General features: G+C 38.6%; 3 protein-coding genes across 7 annotated transcripts; 1 reads left to right on the plus strand and 2 right to left on the minus strand.

Annotated features, from left to right (window-relative positions):
- Positions 1–675: 675 nt before the first annotated feature.
- On the minus strand, positions 676–14,912 carry cc2d1a (coiled-coil and C2 domain containing 1A). 3 transcript variants are annotated; one of them, XM_088373332.1, is made up of 28 exons: positions 14,731–14,912; positions 14,520–14,555; positions 14,277–14,396; positions 14,077–14,183; positions 12,353–12,571; positions 11,929–12,244; positions 11,739–11,848; positions 11,564–11,651; positions 11,281–11,364; positions 11,068–11,195; positions 9,027–9,099; positions 8,815–8,945; positions 8,410–8,497; positions 8,241–8,317; positions 8,037–8,132; positions 7,348–7,470; positions 6,895–6,953; positions 5,781–5,897; positions 5,332–5,405; positions 5,201–5,259; positions 4,982–5,133; positions 4,816–4,906; positions 3,858–4,013; positions 3,436–3,567; positions 3,240–3,366; positions 3,089–3,165; positions 2,927–2,974; positions 676–2,848 (listed from the first exon to the last, which is right to left on the minus strand). In XM_088373332.1, exons 3-28 carry the CDS (start codon positions 14,371–14,373, stop codon positions 2,816–2,818), a joined length of 2,862 nt encoding a protein of 953 aa, XP_088229458.1. In that variant the 5' UTR covers positions 14,374–14,396; positions 14,520–14,555; positions 14,731–14,912; the 3' UTR covers positions 676–2,815. The 3 variants fall into 3 exon arrangements, with proteins under 3 accessions (XP_088229458.1, XP_088229457.1, XP_088229456.1); XM_088373331.1 differs by having other exon boundaries at positions 11,579–11,651; positions 14,277–14,409; positions 14,489–14,555; XM_088373330.1 differs by having other exon boundaries at positions 14,277–14,409; positions 14,489–14,555.
- Positions 14,627–18,443, plus strand: LOC148398991 (uncharacterized). 3 transcript variants are annotated; one of them, XM_088373335.1, is made up of 8 exons: positions 14,627–14,984; positions 15,247–15,294; positions 15,429–15,523; positions 15,646–16,319; positions 16,579–16,987; positions 17,375–17,508; positions 17,750–17,851; positions 17,925–18,443. In XM_088373335.1, exons 2-8 carry the CDS (start codon positions 15,261–15,263, stop codon positions 18,001–18,003), a joined length of 1,527 nt encoding a protein of 508 aa, XP_088229461.1. In that variant the 5' UTR covers positions 14,627–14,984; positions 15,247–15,260; the 3' UTR covers positions 18,004–18,443. The 3 variants fall into 3 exon arrangements, with proteins under 3 accessions (XP_088229461.1, XP_088229462.1, XP_088229460.1); XM_088373336.1 differs by lacking the exon at positions 15,247–15,294 and having other exon boundaries at positions 14,635–14,984; XM_088373334.1 differs by lacking the exon at positions 14,627–14,984 and having other exon boundaries at positions 14,998–15,294.
- Positions 18,444–18,500: 57 nt separating this feature from the next.
- On the minus strand, positions 18,501–19,773 carry nanos3 (nanos homolog 3). Its single transcript, XM_088373338.1, has one exon. It carries the CDS (start codon positions 19,520–19,522, stop codon positions 18,878–18,880), a length of 645 nt encoding a protein of 214 aa, XP_088229464.1. The 5' UTR covers positions 19,523–19,773; the 3' UTR covers positions 18,501–18,877.
- Positions 19,774–19,928: the final 155 nt, after the last annotated feature.

Consider the following 19,928-nt stretch of genomic DNA (forward strand, 5'->3'; position numbering starts at 1 on the left):
TAGATCAGTGTTCAGTGACCACTTCAAAATAATGTTTTGTTCTTTCTTAGCCATTAATAGTTGTTTTTAGTTCTGTCATTATGATGTTGCAAGCCTTGTGACCTGCAATTGCGATCAAGCTTTCTGATTCTAGCCAGTACATTCCTCTCTAGATTATATTGGTAGTCTTGAGATTTTATTGTACACGGGACAGATTTAAGTGTGCCAGATTGAACAATTAAAGCCACCCCAGAAAACAGCAACACCTGAGCCGCCATCTTTCAGACATTTTCTATCTGTGAACATATGATAAATGCAGCCATTGTCAGGTTAAATTGTATTCAAAGAGGTCAGTTTGATTGATGTTCCATATTTTTACTTTCCCACTCAAAAAATAAAAAAAAAACTTTCAATTGTGTTGTACGTACGTAGGTCACATTCATGGTTAAGTTTTATAACTTATTTATCTTGGTGTGTATTTCTTTTAATCATCACAAACACCTAGCTATATGCACTGCATATAGTGGGGATATCCCCATGAACAGTCAGTGCCAAATTTTATGAACATAAATTACATTCTAATTACATAATGTATAACAGTGTGTGAAATCTGAACATGGCCTCTAAAGGATCTTGCCTTTTACCAAACATTGAGAAACAATGGGATTAACTGCGAACAGTTTAGTGACACAAACACAGAGTTTACCATTTATTCATATTAAAACAAACCCTGTACATATTACACTTTTGATTCATTCCCGCTTTGAGTTGCACAAATCATCATGACACGTTTGAAAATAGAAAGCATCAAATGCCATTGTTCTGTATATAAATAGTTTCTGATTGCACTTATATGAAAGAACAGAATAAAAAAAAGGTGATTTGTTCAACAAGCGCAACCCAATGTAATACATATAACTAGACAAAATAACGCCATAATGACAATAATAAGCCACACCGCTTTCCCTACAGTCATTCTGACGATGGAGCCTCATTACACACACACACATACATACAGATGTGAGAAAAAAATGTATTTATCAGATGAGCAAAGTTTTGAATTACAGTATGTATGTAATTCTGCACAACTCAAACCATCCAAAATCCTCACTGAATGCTGATGAGCTTGTCACCATGACAACAACACAGCCTCTTACTCAAAGAGCGGGTAATGTGTCAGGTCGTGTTTGTGTGTTTTGAGGTGATGTCGAGTTAAAAGCTTGTGTAACCAGGTGGGAGATCAGGTGACATGGGTAAAATACATTCATATTTCTTGAAGTCGATTTGAGTGGTTTTAGCTATTTTACTGATGCATCAAAGCAGTTTTACATACTACATAATTGTTTAATTCATTGGGTTAAAAGTATTAACGATATAGTCCTTCACTATCAGTAAAAATTATAGTTTATAGTTTTTGCGAAACTGTTTCCATAGCAACAACAATCTGCTGGAATTTACAAGTGAAAGTGGCATTTTCATTGTTTTTAGTTTTGTTTTTAACATTTCAGGCCAAGAACATATGAACATCATCCAAATTCAGCACTATCCACGTGGACTATTTTTTGTCTGCTTCATAAAGAAAGAAAACATTGTGTAAAAAAAAAAAAAACTCAGGATAATTTTGACAAAAACTGTGATATAAATTATATTTTCCAAATGTAACCCAACACAACAGCAAACATTTATGCCCGTCGTCGTAGAGAGCACAGGTATGGACTGCCATTAATGATGCTCTCAACTGTCAGAGAGAATCGAGGCAGTAAGCAAGTACATGTGAATACAGCATGTCACCGATATGAAAGGAAGCTCCCCACCACCATCGACAGCAGAAGCATTTGAAAGTGGTTGGATTGACGGTAATCTTTTCTAACACCATTTCAATTGACAAATTGTAATTAAGAGCACCAAAAAAGTACATCTTCAGACATAATCAAAGAGATCTTAAATTGATGGCTCTGCCCAGCATTTATATGAATGGATACATAGTTATAGCAGAAGTTGCTAATTATTTTCTATTAGACGGCACAGAGGATTTAACTCTGTTTGAGATTTAGAAGAAAATCCAAATGGAGCTGCATGTAACGCTGAGTAATGCCTGTATGTATGTGAAGGGAATTAGTGTGAAGACAGAGAAGGTGAAGGAGGCATCAAAGAGCAAGTGGCTGATGAAGAAGGCAGTGCTAAACTGCTACAACATTCATAGCAAACTGTTCACACTCCGCCCTTCTGCAACCCCAAAGGCGACTTTATGTCTGATGTAGTTGTCTCCTTGGTGACACAAACACTAATCCCTCATTATGGGATGTAGGCTATGGTGCCCCAAAGCCCCGTTTTTGTTTTTTTTTCACTCCCATATCACACCACTGCAAATGCAGCAGATTACTATAATCTGAGAACATTGAACCAGACAGATTACTTTAAAATCCTTATGCCCATAAAATAACGAGGAAAGGTGCTAAAATACCTCCGAGTATTGATCAAGCACGTACCCATTTTGGTTATGTGCACTTGAAAGCAGACATAAAACAATCATGGGGATTTTTGAGAAGGTTTACTGTAGTGTTTGTCCTTTTAACCACAAATACTTCTTGTCTTTTTAGTGTAAAACTATTCTATTTGTTTTTATTTAGGTTTTCTTTTTTTGTGTTTTTTTTTCCCAACAAAATATAATCTGATTTAACACGTGGCTCCCTGCATTTGTCATGGTCGTGCAGCATAGAACCATAACAAAGGTCTTGAGTGTGGAGTGCTAGTGTTTGTATCTTTGTGTACATGTGAGTGGGGAAGAGAGAAGACAACATTACTCCAGCCAATCCTTTGCCAAACTAGTCTCCTCTTATCTAGAGCGTTTCCTCTTCAGTGATTCCAGCTGATGAATAAAAAAGACACACAAGATCAAGCCTTTTTACAGGCAAACATATTACATACACTGCACCAGAACCCTCACCTCAGCTTCTACCATCTTCATCCTGCTCAGAGCATCCTTGGCAGCATCCTATAATTAGCAAAAAGAATGGAGACTTTACACAGGGACAAACCGGTGCATCAAAAATACGGTAATTAGCCAACATCGTGTTTGAACAGGAGTCAACCCTGACACCGTATTCACCCGATTGCCTTGACTTGAAAATTTCTTCACAGAGTCAGCGAGTCCTTGGGTGAAGCGCCGCAGCACATTTTCATACTCTGCTCATGGACAAAGAGAAAGAGAATTATATTTATGCATGTTTTTTATAGAAAAATTGATGTTTGTGGGTTACCTGAGAGCAGAGAAGGAGAGGCTCCCTCTAACTGAGCTTTTTGCCACTGCAGCCTGTGTGTGATCTCTTTGTACTGATGAAAGACATCAGTTGGGGGATCCCGCCGGTTCTTACTGTACTCCGCAATCTGAGAGAGGACATGGTGACTGATGGGATCTTAAAGGAATCAAAATGCAAACCACATGCATAAAAATACCTTTCTCTCTAATCGTTCCTTGTCGTAGTTGAGGAGGCTGAAGCTGTGCAGCTTGTACTGGGGGGGAGAGCTGCTGGAGTGGCTGCTTCTGTTGCTCACCTCAGGTTTAGGTTTAGATCCAAAATTTGGAACCTGGTTCATTAACATACACACAAAGTTATTGAAATGTCATTATATGTTCGCATTCTTATACCATTCTGCATTAATACAAAATAATTATTTACCACCATAGGCTCTCAACAAAATCCTCTACTTAGTAATGCATAATTTGGGACCTGTGATGATCTTCAACACTGAGCCCTTGACACTTGTGCATGAATTGATGGGAGAATCTTGGATTAGTGTTTAGCAGTAAATAAAGTTTACAATGTCATCCTGAGCTAACTTTTCAACAAGGACAGCAATAAAGGTCATTGAATTACCCGTTCTCTTTGTCGCTCTGGAGGTGAGACAGGGGAGACTGGTTCAAGGACTAGCCACTTTTCTGTCGTAGGCTGGAGTTCTACCCCGGATATGGGCTCTCTGATCTTCACCCTCACCTCTAACTTGCCACCTGTGGCTTTACGTCCATCCATCACCTAAGAGTAACAAACAATCCGCATGCAAGCAAAGGTATGCGTATACATGTTAGTGCCTTCAGAAATGAAAAAAGAAGGAATCGACCACTTGTAGTAAACACCTGAGATTTATAAAAATTCCAAAATTTCCCAAGGAAGGTGCGCCACTTGAGCCGATTGCTAATAGAATCGACCCCAGCACCTACATCATTACCAAACATCTTGCCATCATTCTACCTCCACAGACTCGAAATAACCCACACCTTATCCACACCTCCAATGACTCCACAAACAAGGTCCGGAACCTGAGCACTCCAGCTGTTGAAGCAGTCAGGGTACCATAACTGCAGTCGACAGGACAGAGGCTGCCTCACCCTAGATCTGTTATCAGTTTATCTGATTTCTCAGATATATACAGAAGTATTTTCTCCAAACTTAAAACATACCAATGTACTTCAAAGTCGGTGGCACCCACAGATAAAAGATGGTTCATCCCAGGGACAAAATCCCCAAATACAAATAGAGCAATGGTGTTCATGTTGTGAGTAGTGCAGTGACCTCTAGATTGGAGAAACCAAGCAACATTGGAAAGCTGCCTCTTTGGGTTCAGAGTCAATAGTTCATATGCGCCTAAAAATAAGGACCATCTTTACATGGGTAACAATGTCCAAATTCTATACAGGAGAAACCGCTAGTAAAAAGAAAAGCATCCTCAACAACCAAGACTCCAGTTGCCATGATTGAATTTTTGTGGATGATATGACTGTACTCGTTAACATTTTATTTCAAATTACTTTTATTTTTTTAGACCAAAACAACTCACCTCGATAATTTCTCTGACATCACAATGGTTTTCTAGACCCTCAAGCTTCAGTTGAGCTGTGCCCACAACCTTGTCTGTTTTAAAGAGGCCTCTGTACACACGCAGCATATCATTCATTTCAAAGGGATCATTTGGGCATCAACATCAAAGTAGTTCTGATTTGTACCCCTTGTGGATGATCTCAAATTTGAAGCCTTTGGACTGGATGACTCGTTTAAATCCTCTGTGAGCTCGGTTGATGTTGAGTTTGAACTGCTCTTTAAACTCCGGACTGGTAGTACTTTTTATTGTGCTGGTTTTGTCCCTCTGTGCCTCCTCCTACACATGCATGAAGGAAAATTATTAAATAACACTTCTTTTCTCTCTCGATATTACAGCTCCTTACCGCACTGGGAAAAGGAAACTCAAACTTCACACTGGCATCCAGATCATTAGGCGAGACACCTGAAGGTAAAGACAGAGGTGTAAATTCAAAAACAATTTCATTTGGAGCAGATTGGCAGAAAATCTGCCTACCTGGGGGAACTGGTAGGTTGATGCCTCTGATGATGTACAGTATCATGTCATTGGGAGTCAGATTGGGGTAGTTCCTACAGAAACAGACAGGTGTCTTGAGCCCAGTATGAGTGACAGACATCAGTCAGCATTACTGTGATCCAAACAAATCGGACTCTTAAATGAGTCATTTAGCTGCCAGCTTGATGGGTTACTGAAGCCCGAGAAAAATCTGTCACACTGAGTCACTGTGAATCAACTACTTGAAAACATGGATTAAAATGTGCGAACAATTCAAGAGTTTTGAAAATAAAGATGAAATTCACCAAAATGTGACTGATAGGGTTTCTGTCTGATATATGATATACCAGCAGGTAACGACAAAAATGTTCTATCATTTGTCTGAAAATAAGAATCTAATAATAGGTCATAGACAATTTGCAGTAGATTTAAATGTGTTTACTGCTCACTTGACAACACTGAAGGTCTTCTCTTTCGTGTGACAGTTGGGCACTGGTTGGCCATTGGTGTAAGAATCCTTCAGTATCTCTAAATTTTTTAAGGAATCCTCTACAAGCTTTTCACACCTGCAAAGAAAGAGAGACAGCCCTAAAGCACAAAATATTTGCACAATATTCATGGCCTGACTACGGTGTAGCTGTTAAGAACAAATGTAATCCCATAAAACTAGTTTCTCAATACAGGCACAAGAAACAAGATTTCAAGATGCGAGGACTTGACAAATTAATAATCCTCCTTATTTCAAGAAAGAAAACACACTAACAATTTAAAGGTTCTGTTAAAGGAATGCTATTTTTTGTTAAACATGTTTTTCAAAAACAATATTATACAAATACAGTGGTTCTCAACTGTTGTCACTTGAAACCCGCATTTTCTTATTGTTGCAGCCATTACCTAGTTTTTCAAACATGATTTGTTCAAATATAACCTATAAAAACATGCATATTATTGCCAAAAGCATATTGCTCGCAATAATGTATTGTATTGTAATGTATTTATTTACGAAGTAGACTAGTGGCGAAAGCATGAAGCAGTCACACATAATCAAAATAAGAATACATGTAATTTGTTTTAAAAGCTGACCCACTTCGGGGTCCTTACCCCACAGTTGAGAATTACGATATGAATATGTGTAGTAACTTTTTTCTTTATTTATCAATTATACTTGCCTCAATTGTATCTTTTCTCATTTTTTTAATCTTTTGTATTGGACCGACTGTGGCAAGAATAGCATGGGATACGGTCTTCTTATTAAGCACATACACATTATTTTTATTGAATGTCATTCATTAATTAGTTCAAACAAGATTAGGAGTGAATCTGGACTCCTACAGCCTAAACTATCACAATCAACCATTACCAATGAATTTATAATTTTTGGAGCATTTAATTCTAAATATTTGGTTAATGTTATTTTGCAACAGGATAAAATGTCCCAAACATTGGATGTAATTAGATTGTGCAGTTAATTTATACTTTACTGCATGTCCACTAATACTAGGCTTTGGCCAATTAAACGAAAATAAGATAACAAAAAAAAAACTTTGCACAACATGGTCTTACTTGAGAGCCTCGCCAATATGGCCCATGAGTATGAACTGCTGTGAACGACTCAGACATTTCTGGAGATATAGTTGGGAGAGAGAAACATGTGCAGAGGAAATGTTTACAGCCACATTTAGACAATTCAATATATTGTACACAAGTGGCCAAAGTTATTGGTCTATTAATGAAATGCAAACCCACTATGGTCACAGAAATAACCTCAGTCTGACAAAAGTAATAAAAAGTGTATGGAAATGTACCCAATAAAAATTAGACATTGCTTTCGAATTGTGGTTCAACAGATTCTTTTTAAAATGCAAATGAATGAAAGAGGCCTGGACAAAAACGATGGTATCCTTGCCCTGAATACTTTCTTTATCTTTTGTTAACATAGGAGTACCAACAACCTTGTCCACATGTTTACGAATACATTCGAGCTGCTGTACAGTGCAAGAAAATACGAATGCCAACCTCATGCTGCTTTCGCAAAAGATCCATGAGGGTCTGGTATTGTCCACTGATACGAGAAGAAAGAGGTGATGTACGGGAACGAGTCAGCAAAAAGTCTTCCTCACTGACTGGACTGCTGGGTATCTAAAATGAGTACAAATATGGAGAAAATATTACATTAGAAAATAATTTTTACACGTTTTGGACAATAAAAGACAGAAATAAGGATCAACATCAGACAACTGTCCATTGTACCAAAAAGCCTAGCAGAAAATAGGGTGTTTTGTTATTGTTTCTTTTGTTTTTTTAATTTAAACGCTCATTTGTGATGCAGAACAGGCAAAATATTAGGTACATGCACCCCTTTCAAATCAACTTTCCATTTTCTATTACAAGTTACTACTAGAAGCAAACAAAGAGAGGCACAGCAATAATATTGTTTTTTATAATTACATTGTGACTCAGTCAGAGAGAAACGTGTGAGGTATAGGACACAAAATGCAAGACCAAAGCAGTCGTGGGCTATATTCTAGAGTCACAGACAACATGCAGGCTGTACGGTGGATTTCACACATGTGCGCGCGCAAACTCACACCGTGGCATGTGGTGCACCTCACACATTAAATTTCTTTGACAAACATATTGTGTCAGGTACAAAGGACTACCATAAAATATTGTCTTTCATTAGTTTAAATGCATAAATGATTAACCTTGGTGATATCAATAGGGAGGCCAGACTTTGCTGCTTCGATCATGGGGTCGAGTCCTTTAGCATGTCTGAGGTGCTGCGCTGCTGCCGTCATGTCCTGCAACATATATTTGAGACTTCTACGGCTATTGTGGTTATAAATCTTATAGAAACACAAAAACGTCATCCACTCAATCGACCAGGGAAAAACAACTGTATGGAATACCTTCATCTTTTTTGAGTGTAGTGCTGCACGCAAAAATGCCTGTCGCCGTAGCAACAGGAAATCCACTTGCTGTTGTGCTACAATGATGAATAAAAAATAAGTGATGGCATTATGCAGCAGTAAAAGCATGAATATGCAGGCATGGTTCAGAGTTATACTGTCAACACACCTTTGGCTCCCAGTTTTGGTACTGAGGAAACCCCAGGGGCTTGAGACGCTGGAGATTTAGCTTTCTGGGCAACTCCACGCACAGAGGACTGAGGAGAAATAACTGTCTTTAATAAGGATCCAAATAGAGATATGAGAGAGTGATGAGATAAGAATAGTGACTGTTATTTAATAAAAACTGTGTAATAATATATAATATAAAATTAACAGAAATACATACTATAAAGATTACATTATGGTTTACATCACATTAAGGTACAATAAAAAAGAAAAGGTCAAGATTCAATGCATGCGAGTAAATACAACAGATGGTATTTCTATCTGGAGTCTAAAGGCAACCCAATCAAAATCCCTGGCTGTATATCAATTAGAGCACTTGGCAGTATATTTATTAGTTTTTTTTTACCTTGGCAGTCTCATTTGGACTGTCCTCATCTTCTTCTGCTTCTGGATCCCGATTTGCTATTTTCATAGCTGTTTCCAGGACACCCATAAAGTTTTGCGGATCCTTCTCTGAACCCTGTAATGGTGGACAACCTAGAAAAGAAACAATATTACACAGTATATAATTGGTACACACTAAAAGCAAACTGTAAATGTGTGAAATCAGAAATGTACCTGGTGGTACAGGTAGATCCGACAAGTTGACAGGTCGGCCAGCTTTGTGTGCTTTAATAGAATCTTGGTATTGCTATTAAAAGCAGAAGTCATAAGTTTGCCATTAGCCTTTGAAATCATTTTTTCTTTAAACATGTAATTGTTGTCTTGTTTTTTTTGTGATAAAAAATTCACTAAGGGTAGATTGTCAATTTGACTCTCACATTGCAAGACCAGTTATGGCGATTCCATGTAACTGCTTGAGCCTCTTTTGGCAGCAATAACCTACAACCAAACATTTCCTATAGCTGTAGATCAGAAATACACAATCATCAGAATGAATTTTGGACGATTTCTCTTTACAAAATTGTTCCAACATTTCTGTTGACAAATCTACTGTATGTCTACAATTGTTTGGAGAGAACTGTGTGGAGGAAAAAAAATAGCACAGCACACTCATATCAAAATCTTATCCTAACTGTGTGTGAAACATGGTAGAAAGAGCATAATCATATGGGTGTGACTTGCTTACTCAGGTCCTGAATAGTTTGCTATCATTAAAGGAGACATGCAAAATCCACTTTCTTAGCTTTTATATACATTTTATTGTGCACTTGGAGTCTCCAGAATTGTAGAAAAGTTTAATCGAATCACTCCAGGTACTGCAGAGATACTTTTAGAATCAGTTTGGGGGATATTTTTTAATCCGTTCAATTTTATCCATTCCCTATTATGTATTTTGAACAATTACGTCACAGTCTTTTTTGCAGCGAGACTGCCAAATAAGGTAATGGATGTGGCCAAATGGTTTCGCAAATACTCTATCTTTATTCCTCGCAGCGATCCTGTGAACAGAGATAACACACCATTGTGATAGCTCATCTGAAGTTGTGGTTCTGCCAGTTTGTCGTCTACGCTGTTCTCTCGGTCTGGGTCAGAGTCTTTTAGTTGTTGACATCTTTTATTCGTTCAAAAATGTTTGTGCGCCGCAAGATAACTGTACCTCTGCTAACAAACTACAAATATGTCCGACCGGAGTGGAGGCGCATATTTTGCGGCCTGAAGGGGGGGAGGTGTGAAGTATCTTATTTGCATTTAAAGTGACTGCACAAAAAACGACTTGCTCTAAGACGCTACTCAGAACAGGGGTAAAATTATGATGTTATAATAATGAGAAAATTCTGACAAATACATTGCTGTTCCACTTTATAGAGAGCACAATTGAATGATTAGGATGTAAAAATGAGGGATTTGTAAGCATGATATGAATTCATAGGTTTATCAAGATATTTTGCAGAAGACCTTAAGGCCATCTGTTCAAAAAGTTAAGGCTTAATAAAGGATGGAAGAAGAAATGCATGTTCTGAAATGGCTCAGTCAAAATCCTGACCTCAATCCGACTGAGACGCTGTGCCGCATGAACTACTCACACCGGACACGATTTTGCTGAATTGCAACAGTTTTATATAAAAGATTTTGTGTACATCTGATCTGAAATCACGGGAAATGTTTGGCTGTTATGTTACGTAGTAATACTTGCCAACGGAGACCAATTAGTAAAGCCAAGGGGACACTTGTTTTTTTTTTTTTTACTCTCTGTCCTGTAAATCTTTTTAAATTACTTCAAATAAAACCATGAAAATCCTTGAGTTCTGTCTATGAGTATCCTTGTTTGGCATTATAGCTGCACATACACAAATTTCTGCGTTCACTTTACAGGCTCTTTAAAATGAGTTTGAATGTGACTGGTTACTACTTAACACAGCCAAAATTAAAAGGTTTGCACACTTGCAAGCCCTAACCCTAATCCCCGCAAACTACTTTCTGGTTCTCCCTGCAGTTAAGAACTGTAAATTATATTTTGCATTTCAACGTAAGGCCAGATTTGTGGATACAAGCATTTAAGATGTACCATTAGGCAGAACAAAAAGAATGTAATTGATTCCTGGTTAACAATGCTAGTGACATTATTCTCCTTATCAAAAGGTGGCACATTGTGCCATGGAAATTCTTTTGAAGCTGTTAATGGATTCTTTATAAGGTTGAGCTCCATGACGTGTACCTTAACAATACGTTGATGCATACGAGCTTTACGCTCATCTCCTTTGCTCTTAGCTCCATCTGCTGCTGATTTGTATATGTCCATTCTTTGCTGCAAGGCTTCTGCCACATTGCTGGGAGCGGGAAGGCCTTTGAAAGGCGCACACACATTTCAACAATCATCATCACCTTCATCCCACAGTGCTAACCAGTCACAAGAATCTTGTCTACTTGCCAGCGGCTGGTTCCTGCGTGGTTGTTGGAGCAGCAGTGGCTTGTCGTTTAGCGGATGGTGGTGCGTGTGATTCGGCTACGTCTCCTGTGAATCATTACACAACAGTTGTTGACAATAGAGTAACAGTATAGGTGATTAATGTAATTAAGGTAATTAAAGATTCAAGATAAACCTCAGGACAATAGAACAAACTGAGCTGACAATTGTACAGCTGGTGCATGAATGACAAAATACAAAGGAAACTGTTTGTTTGGGTTTTTCTTTTTTTAAACATTCTGCTTACCAGAAGAACACTGACCAGGGCTTGGAGGAAGCAAGCTCAGGTCTACTGGTTCACTCCTATCAATGGCCTCTACCAATGGTTCCAGATTCTGCATATTAAGAGCCCATCTTGTGTTTAAAAACATGTTCTACCAGTAAACTACACATGCCAATATGATTATTTTTACTCCTATTACCTTGGCAGTGACATAATGCTGTTTGGCCAGTTCAATGTTACCACTCTGTTTGGCTTGTATGGCGGCTAGCTTGTACTCTCTCTGTCGGGACAACACTGCCTGTTTAACTTCTGAAAGAATAGAAGAAAAACATCTTCATTACTCTTCACAAAGAAAGAGAAACTTTGAGAGCCGTATGCTATCAGGTAACCTGAGTGTTGTGTGCCAGGATGAGAGGGTGTCAATGGAGAGATCATCGGTGTTTCCGGAGTGATGGCAGCAGCTGGGTTGTGGGGTGGAGCTAAATGGAGTGGCTTAGTATTAGGAGCTGCTGGCTCTGTCTCCCAAGAAGGTTTTTGATTGACCGGAGGGTAGGGAATCAGCATGGCCTCAGACATTTCTTGTTCGTTTGTGGATTCAGACTCAGCTGCAGCACCAGCTTTTCCGCCTAAAGCAACAGGAGGTGGCATCTCCTCCTCGTTGACTGGCTTTCCTTTTCTGACTGATGCAAGCATGGACTGCAATGTCTGAGGATGGCAAGGACAGGAACTGTGAGCATAATTTACAACTTTAGCAGAAGAGGCACTCATGTTGAGATATGATAAAAAAGGCTTGAAATTGAAACAGTTCAAAACCTTTAATCCACGATCATATCTTCGAGCTTTGCTTGTCTCCCCAGATGCAGTTGCATTGGAGATGGCAGTCTTGTACATCTCAAGGCGCTCCAACACACGGCTTTCCAATCCAGTTGCACCAGTGGAATTCGCAGGAGAAGATTGGGAGCCTCTAGGAGCCTGTGAGATCTGAGAAGGACTGCTTTCCTCATTGTCCTCCAAAACATCATTCAGTTCCGCCTGTGAACAAACACAGATAATGAAATGCTAAATGTCACTAGAGGGAGTCCTCGCTATATTGTGGCCCAATGAAATAACAGATTTTTAAGTCATTGATATTTCATGGGTTTTTACAGTACACTGCCAAATCCGAATTTAGACTCGCGCACCTTCAGTGAAGTTATCACATAATGATTCAAAATCCTGGGCAGCAGTCAAATATGTTAACACATTTTACTGTTTTAATGTTCATCGTCCACACATAGCAAAGAGTATTTATGCCACTGAGTATTGTATTATGAGTATTATCATATTATAGAATACAATACCAGTCAAAAGTTTGAAAACACCCTCAAGTTCAGTGTTATTGTAATTATTTAAAAATGTCCTGAATCCATCACTCCATCCATCGATTTTCTGAACCATCATTCATATTCATAATTTTAATGTTCAATTAGCGGTTAAAAAGAAAAAAAACGAAAGAAATTACCTAAGAATTAAATGTTCTAATTAAGGAAATGATTTTCGCTTAAATGTGTTACATTATACTTTTGGATCATCATCAACATGTATGAGTCTGGGGAGTCTCAAGGGGTATGCCAAAAAGGGTTGGGGGTACACAAACAAAATAAAAGGTTGGGGAAAACACTTGTCATCGACATTATGAATGTTAATCAAAACAGAATCTGTTTTATATTAATTGAGATTCTTCAAAGTAGGTAGCTTTTGTCAACATAACAGTTTTGGACATGTTGCTATTTTCTCAATCAACTTTATGATGTGGACGTTACTTTATGACCAGAAATGACTTTCAGTTCACAGCTCTGCATTATCAAGAGTTTAATGGCTGGCATTTCTTGACCTATTACTGTGCTTGGGACCATTTCAATTTCGTTTCGAAACTTTTGACTAGTACTTTATGTCAGGTGTGCCAAACTTATTTTGCTGTTGCAGGCGACATTGTAGTTTTGGTTTCCCTGTACACAACAAATTGATGGATAACTACAGCAGTTTTGCTATAAGAAGCCAGTCAAAGAGTGTTTGTTCTATTTTTTCTTATTTAGTTTAAAAGATGAATTGTTAACAAATGCTTGCAATACCTCAACAGTATTAAAAATTAATATAATTTGGAATTTTGGTATTTCCGTATGAAACATGAAGTTGACACGCACTTGTAGACTAAACAGATCTTACCCAGTTATCATTGGACTAGCAGACCTTTGTTAGATTAAATGGTTCATTTTCTTAAATGTTATGTGTCAGTCAGTAAATTTATACTTCAACAAAGTTTTATATTACCTTTATCTCAGATTTTTTTCTATCCCCCATTTAACATATTCCCATGATAAAAAGGGCCACACTATTATCAAGTGCATTCAAAGACATTTGGAATGCAAAGACAAAACCAATATCGACAAATACATAATAATTTAAGTTAAATTCTTATTCCTTAAGCAAAATACAAGTGCAAGAATACAGAATGATTACATTATCAATTAATTAATTAATATAAGTGATTGTTTTACCAGCAGATCTTCATCATCAACCAAATCTTCATCGTTCATGTCCTCTTCATCCAGGTCTTTCATGCAAAGAGCGGCCATTCTCTCAATGTCAGCCATTGCAACGGGACCTAGACACCAAAAATGTTTAAAGCACCAGTACAATGAGACACAAGAAACATAAATGTACATAGGGGTTGAAGACAATCAAGTGGTCGTTGCACCTTTATTTTCACGTTTTTTCCTTTGCGGTCCTCCTCCTTCTCCCATCAAATTGTGTAGCTCAGCCTCAAACTCTTCGTCGTTACCGTCATCGTCCATCCCCCCATCCGGGGTCAGGTCAAGGAGCAGCCCCATCTTAATCACAATTATACAGGTCGAAGGTCAGACAGGTGTTCAAGAGTCGTCATCTCGTTCAAAACCTCAGATGAGTTACCTGTCTAGCGCGTGCTGCCCCTTGACCTCGGGGAGGTGGGTTCCGACTTCGACTCATCGACACTTACCTATATAAAACGTGACTTCTGATTATTTGTGTCAACGACAAAAAGATAGGTGATGGACATTTTTACCTTGGATGAAAAGAACCATTTAAAATTTAGTCATTTTGGTGTTGGTCGACTATGGCAAGTCGCAGTTTTCTGTGTGGTGCTAATGCCTTTTTTAAAGTAAACTCCTTACCTTTTCACTTTCACGCACTTAGCGACAGCTGATAGAATATCAAATGTTGTCCAATACTATTCCGAAATAAATGGTGTAAGGTTATAAGAACAGTGTAGTGTCAACAGACGTTGAGCCGTCAAAACAAGCCCGACAAGCAGTGAAATTACTTCCTACATTACATCTCCAATGGCAACGAACAAAACGCTTTACGGCTGACCGCAAACCCCAGTTCCTGACGTAAAGTCTTGTGAAGAGCTCTGGCTTGGGTTCAGGTGAGTTAGAAAACTCACGTTTCGTGTAGTCTTTTTATCACAATTCTCCAGCAAAAAATAAATAAACGTGAAATGTGCATTGTTACATATTATTAAGTTTATTAAATATCTAAACCTTTACCCTTATAATAATTAGATCTTCTTTAGCTCAAGAAAACCATAAATGTGGCAATTAGCTTTATGCTATCCAAAATCCCGCAACCCTGATACAGTTTCTTTTGGAAGGCATGTAAAATTAGAACTATTCAATTTGTTGATAAAGGTAACATTTGAAAGATGCCAGAATCAAGCACAAAGAACCACAACGAAGGTAAAGGATGCACCATAAAGCACCATAACACAATTTTATCTTGCTTAAAATTTTGAAGTATACATAACAATACTGTGCTGTTATTATTATGGTACTGAGACAAAGTTTTTTATTCATATACTTTATTTTTGTAGGCGCCTCAGATCCACCACAGCTTCCATCCCTCAGGACAAGAAAAATGCCATCTGACAATCTTTCCTCTACGGATATTGACCATACTTTTCAAAAGGTAATCAGGTCATTTTTAAAAACACCCATATTCTAAAAGGCCACCAATAATTCACCATAATTCAAGGATACCAAAGATAATAAAGTAGCAAGCCGAGCTGCACCTCTGTCTCCCCTCTGCAGGTATCTATTGTCATTTCTGTGCAAGATCAGAAAGTGGCACAATCCTCTCTGACCAAACTAGATGTCATTTCTGATGAAAACGTTGACCAGTCAGAGCTGAATGATCCTGTTAAAAAGAAACAAGAGACAACAGTCACACATCCCATCAGTGATTCTCAACTAGGGATGTCTCCTGTAAGGGATGATACCATGAGTGGAAAGGACAAGGATGAAGATCAAATGACAGAGAAATGTGACCAAATATTGTCTCAAACAGAGCAAAACCAGGTCTTTCCGTTGACCTCCAAAGACTCAGATCAGCAGAGAACAAATAATGGCCTTCAGTGTAATTTAGTAAGAAACCAAAAGGTGAGTCTTGGTGCACAGAGCGATGAGAGTACGGGTGACAGCAAAGATGACAAAACTGAAACAGTGACAGAGGAGCCTACCAAAAAAAGGAAACGGATGGGTATGTGTGGTCTGACAGAAAAGGAGCGAAGTCATTTTTTACAGACGACTAAGACTGTAAATGGTCAGAACAGCAGACAGAAAGTTGAACGGCAGACATCCACAAACAAAGTTGACATTGAATCATCTCTCCTACCACCATCACTGGTTTCAACCCCGGTGACCATCACTGCAGAACTGAGGAAAGAAGAGGTACTGCACACCAGTCAGGATAGTGCAGTGGACAGGTTAGTCAAGAGGTCTTGTTTGTTTTTTGTTTTTTTAACAACTAACGAATTTCAATTAAAAATACAGATTTTCTTTTTTTGAAGCTCACATTCTCCAAAATAGTGGGTCAAAATTTTACAGGGTGCACATTTACATTTTGAAGTAAAAATTACAAGTCAGTCAAAGTCAAATGTGTTCCAACAAATAAGTCAAGATAAAGTGTAATGATGAAACCTAAGTAACATGCTAAGTTTGTTTAATTTGTTTGTTAAAACACAGGCCAGTAACAGAGCTCCACATTCCTGACACTCCCAGTAATGGGTGTGACGTTGTGTGCAAGTCAAGTTGTTTGGACGGCGAAAGACATGTCTGCAAAGAGGGCTCAGTTCTTGCTCCGGATCCAACCGTGGACACCAAATCAGCTCCACCTGCAATGGGAAAGGAACATCATTTGGAGAAACCAAATCCCCTAGAAGTGGACTGTGGATCATTCAGTCTAACTTCTAGCGATGTGGAGGTGCAGTGTGTTTCTATAGGAACTGACGAGAAGATGCATGATCTGCATGGCGATGCTATGGACTGTGAGGAAGACAAAGCAGATGCGTTGTCTGTTAACACCCAAGAAGAACACTGTCGTGTCAAACTCTGTGAAGTCATCCCCTCTGGTGGCTCAGACACGAATAACATGGTGAGTAGTTAAACCAGTTTTCCTCCAGGGGTTAGCCGTTCAAGCATTGAGGTACACCCACATATAGAACCATAGTGGTGCTCAGAGTCATTTAGAGACAAAGTATTTTTTTTTAACTCCTGTAAATATCTAAGTAAGTAAAAAATCCCTATAAGAGTTTTACTGTTTTACTTACTAGAAAAGTTCAGTAGTTTCATTTCATTTAAAGTATTTCTTTTAAATTATAATAATGTGAAAGCCTGAAGAAAAACATGACTGTTACTCAAGCCATGACTGACACTGTGGCCAATAAGCAAATGATCATAAGTTTGGGCTGTTGTGGGACACACTTTACTTTAAATTTTATATGAAAATAATTGTATTTGTCTTTATTTTTGTCGCACACAGGTTGGTCATGATGATGAGCGTTGCCCTGGTGCGGTGAACACAAAGCAGCCGCAAACCATAAACTCCAGTGACTCTCTTGGATCTGGGTGCTTCGATTTTGTCTCAGACTCGCAGCTCAACAACATCGAGTTGATGTAAGCAGATGTTTACTGTTAGAAATATGAGAATATAATGCAAGTCCATTTACTCCAAGTTCTTCATTGGACAGTCCTCACTGATGTTTGCATCATTCCAATACAAAAAGGTACACCACATGGATTTACATGTAGGATAAATAAGTTAGTTACTGCCAATGCATTTAGTACTTTGGACTTTATCTTTGTATTTCCTTAATCAATATTAAATGAGTGAATCAGTGATTTGTGTCCCCACCAGCGACGGCCAGGCAATAATGGAGAAAGTTGTTAAACCCTCAAGCCATGAAGAAGATGCCTCTCCACTGATTTGTGGGCTCATTAAGGAACTCTCCTTTTTAAAGTTTGTCAATTTACCATTCCATTTTTCTGTGTTGTATGCATTCGTGGAAAATTTTAGATGTATTCTCTTCCAGTCGAACAATTATGGCTGCTCATCGAGAGATAGAGAACATGCGGCGTGGCAGGAAGAACACAAGGAGTTTACCCCGTTGAGAAGCAATCCAACTGAGTTCTTAAGTTGAAGGTCAATGTAATTGTCGGATCTATGTTACACAATTTAACCATTAAGTTCACTTAGTGTTAAAAATTACATTTTGACATTCACTTTTTTTGCTTTTCTGTTAATTTGTTGCAAAGTGAAACTGTGTTTTTCCAGTTGTATTAATTTCTTATTCATGAAGTAAGGTAGTTGTTTTCCATCAGAACCAAATGATCAAGCACCAAAAGTGTTGGTTTACACAACACCATTTTTTATTTGAATACAAACAAAAGGCAATCCGACTGAGTTCTTAAGTTGAAGGTCAATGTAAACGTTGGATCTTTGTTACACAATTTAACCATTAAGTTTAGTCTTTAAAAGATTACATTTTGATGTACACTTTTTCGCTTTTCTGTTAATTTGTTGCAAAGTAAAGCTGTTTTTTCCAATTATATTCATGGTGTAAGGTAATTATTTTACATCAGAACCAAAAGATCACAACACCAAAACATTAGGTTTTACAACAAACCATTTTTTATTCGAATGCACACAAAATGCTATCTCCACAAACGGAGAGCGTTAGTTTTTCCAAGGTTACATGCATAATACTGAAAAGAACATGCTTAGTAATAAGATTTTTCAAACACAGTGAGTTATTAGTTAAAAGTGAAACGGGGAAGGTGATTAAACGTTTTCTTCATCAAACAGCATCCTGAACACATTTTAAAATATTTTAAAGTTTCCAAGCAGGGCCTGGCAGCCAGCACGCAGGCAAGCAGCATTTAAACGGAACACACCTCCAAAACATACACGTGCATTTTCAAAACGAGAACCACAAAAAAAAAGCACACAAATGCACACACGTGTTGAACTAGTTCACAGTCAATGCTAGTTGTCAAATGTCTGTGATTTAGTTGGGCGAAACCGGCCAAGTTGGACTTTATCGTCTGGACGGACGTAAACCGAAGTGTACGTGGGGTCAACCTTAGGGCAAAACCGCTTGGTGTGGGCCTGGGCACCAGTGGCACCACACAGCGGACACACGTACTTGCGCAAATACGGGCACAAAACTTCTCCATCGAGATTTTTTAGCCAGTGAGATTTGTAGATCATTTCGGTCTCTCCGTTATGTTTACAAAAGCTGCACCTCATGGTCGTCACCTCAGGAGATGGAAGTTTGGGTGACTGGTGACGCGCCATCTTCCTCCACTGCTGTGGCGCACTTGTTATTCCTTCTAAACAAACTTCTTTTGGGGGAAGAGCAGAATCAGTCAAGTTCTCCCGCTGGCTGTCGGATGGCTGTCCGGTGGAGAACCCTTGGTTTATAAATCCAACACGATCAGATGGAACACTGGTTTCACAGTCGCTTCTACCAACGCCATATTCCGAGTGTGGATCAGCGGCCGCAGAGCGAGACAGGGTGGCGGTATACGAACGTTGGATTTCTCGGACTAGATCCGCCAGACCCAAGTAGTCTTTCCAAATCTCAAAACTTTTGCCGTTAGACTCCGTTAAAGAACGCTTCCATTCCATGGTGTTAATTGTGGTGTATTCAATACGAACTGCTGCTCCTTTTTCGTAGTGTGGCCGCAATGGAGGGAAGAAAAAAAAAAAGACGGCGTCGGGTTTGGCGCCAATCTTTGTTAATTGGGATCACGGTGCAACTGGGGCGGAGTGTGCAAAGGCAGATGAGAACTGCTTTAGCCCCGCTTACTCTGTCACTTTTTAATCAGCGTTGTATTTGCATTAAAATGAAGCTCTGATAGTGAAGTTTATAATCCATAATAGAATTGCCACTCCGTTCCATTTCACTCAATCCGGGTTTTTCTATATCGTTCGCAAATAAGTCACGCCCTACTTCTTTGTGCGGAAGAGGATTAGGGTCAGTGAAGAAAAAAAAAAAAAAAACGAGGGGTGACAGGATTCTGACTTTATTCTC

Source organism: Syngnathus floridae, chromosome 4 (assembly GCF_059516105.1).
Source record: "Syngnathus floridae isolate MCC-2025c chromosome 4, RoL_Sflo_1.0, whole genome shotgun sequence".
Taxonomy (NCBI): domain Eukaryota; kingdom Metazoa; phylum Chordata; class Actinopteri; order Syngnathiformes; family Syngnathidae; genus Syngnathus; species Syngnathus floridae.

Excerpts from the sequence above, each read along its gene's own strand:
- cc2d1a (XM_088373330.1), bottom strand. The coding sequence starts at position 14,545 with ATGAGTCGAAGTCGGAACCCACCTCCCCGAGGTCAAGGGGCAGCACGC. Across the intron at positions 14,184-14,276 it reads GAAAAAACGTGAAAATAAAG|GTCCCGTTGCAATGGCTGAC; the intron begins GTGCAACGACCA and ends TTTGGTGTCTAG. Across the intron at positions 4,014-4,815 it reads ATGTCAGAGAAATTATCGAG|GTGATGGATGGACGTAAAGC; the intron begins GTGAGTTGTTTT and ends TGTTACTCTTAG.
- LOC148398991 (XM_088373335.1), top strand. The coding sequence starts at position 15,261 with ATGCCAGAATCAAGCACAAAGAACCACAACGAAG. Across the intron at positions 16,320-16,578 it reads CAGGATAGTGCAGTGGACAG|GCCAGTAACAGAGCTCCACA; the intron begins GTTAGTCAAGAG and ends GTTAAAACACAG. Across the intron at positions 17,852-17,924 it reads AAGGAACTCTCCTTTTTAAA|TCGAACAATTATGGCTGCTC; the intron begins GTTTGTCAATTT and ends ATTCTCTTCCAG.
- nanos3 (XM_088373338.1), bottom strand. The coding sequence starts at position 19,522 with ATGGAATGGAAGCGTTCTTTAACGGAGTCTAACGGCAAAAGTTTTGAG.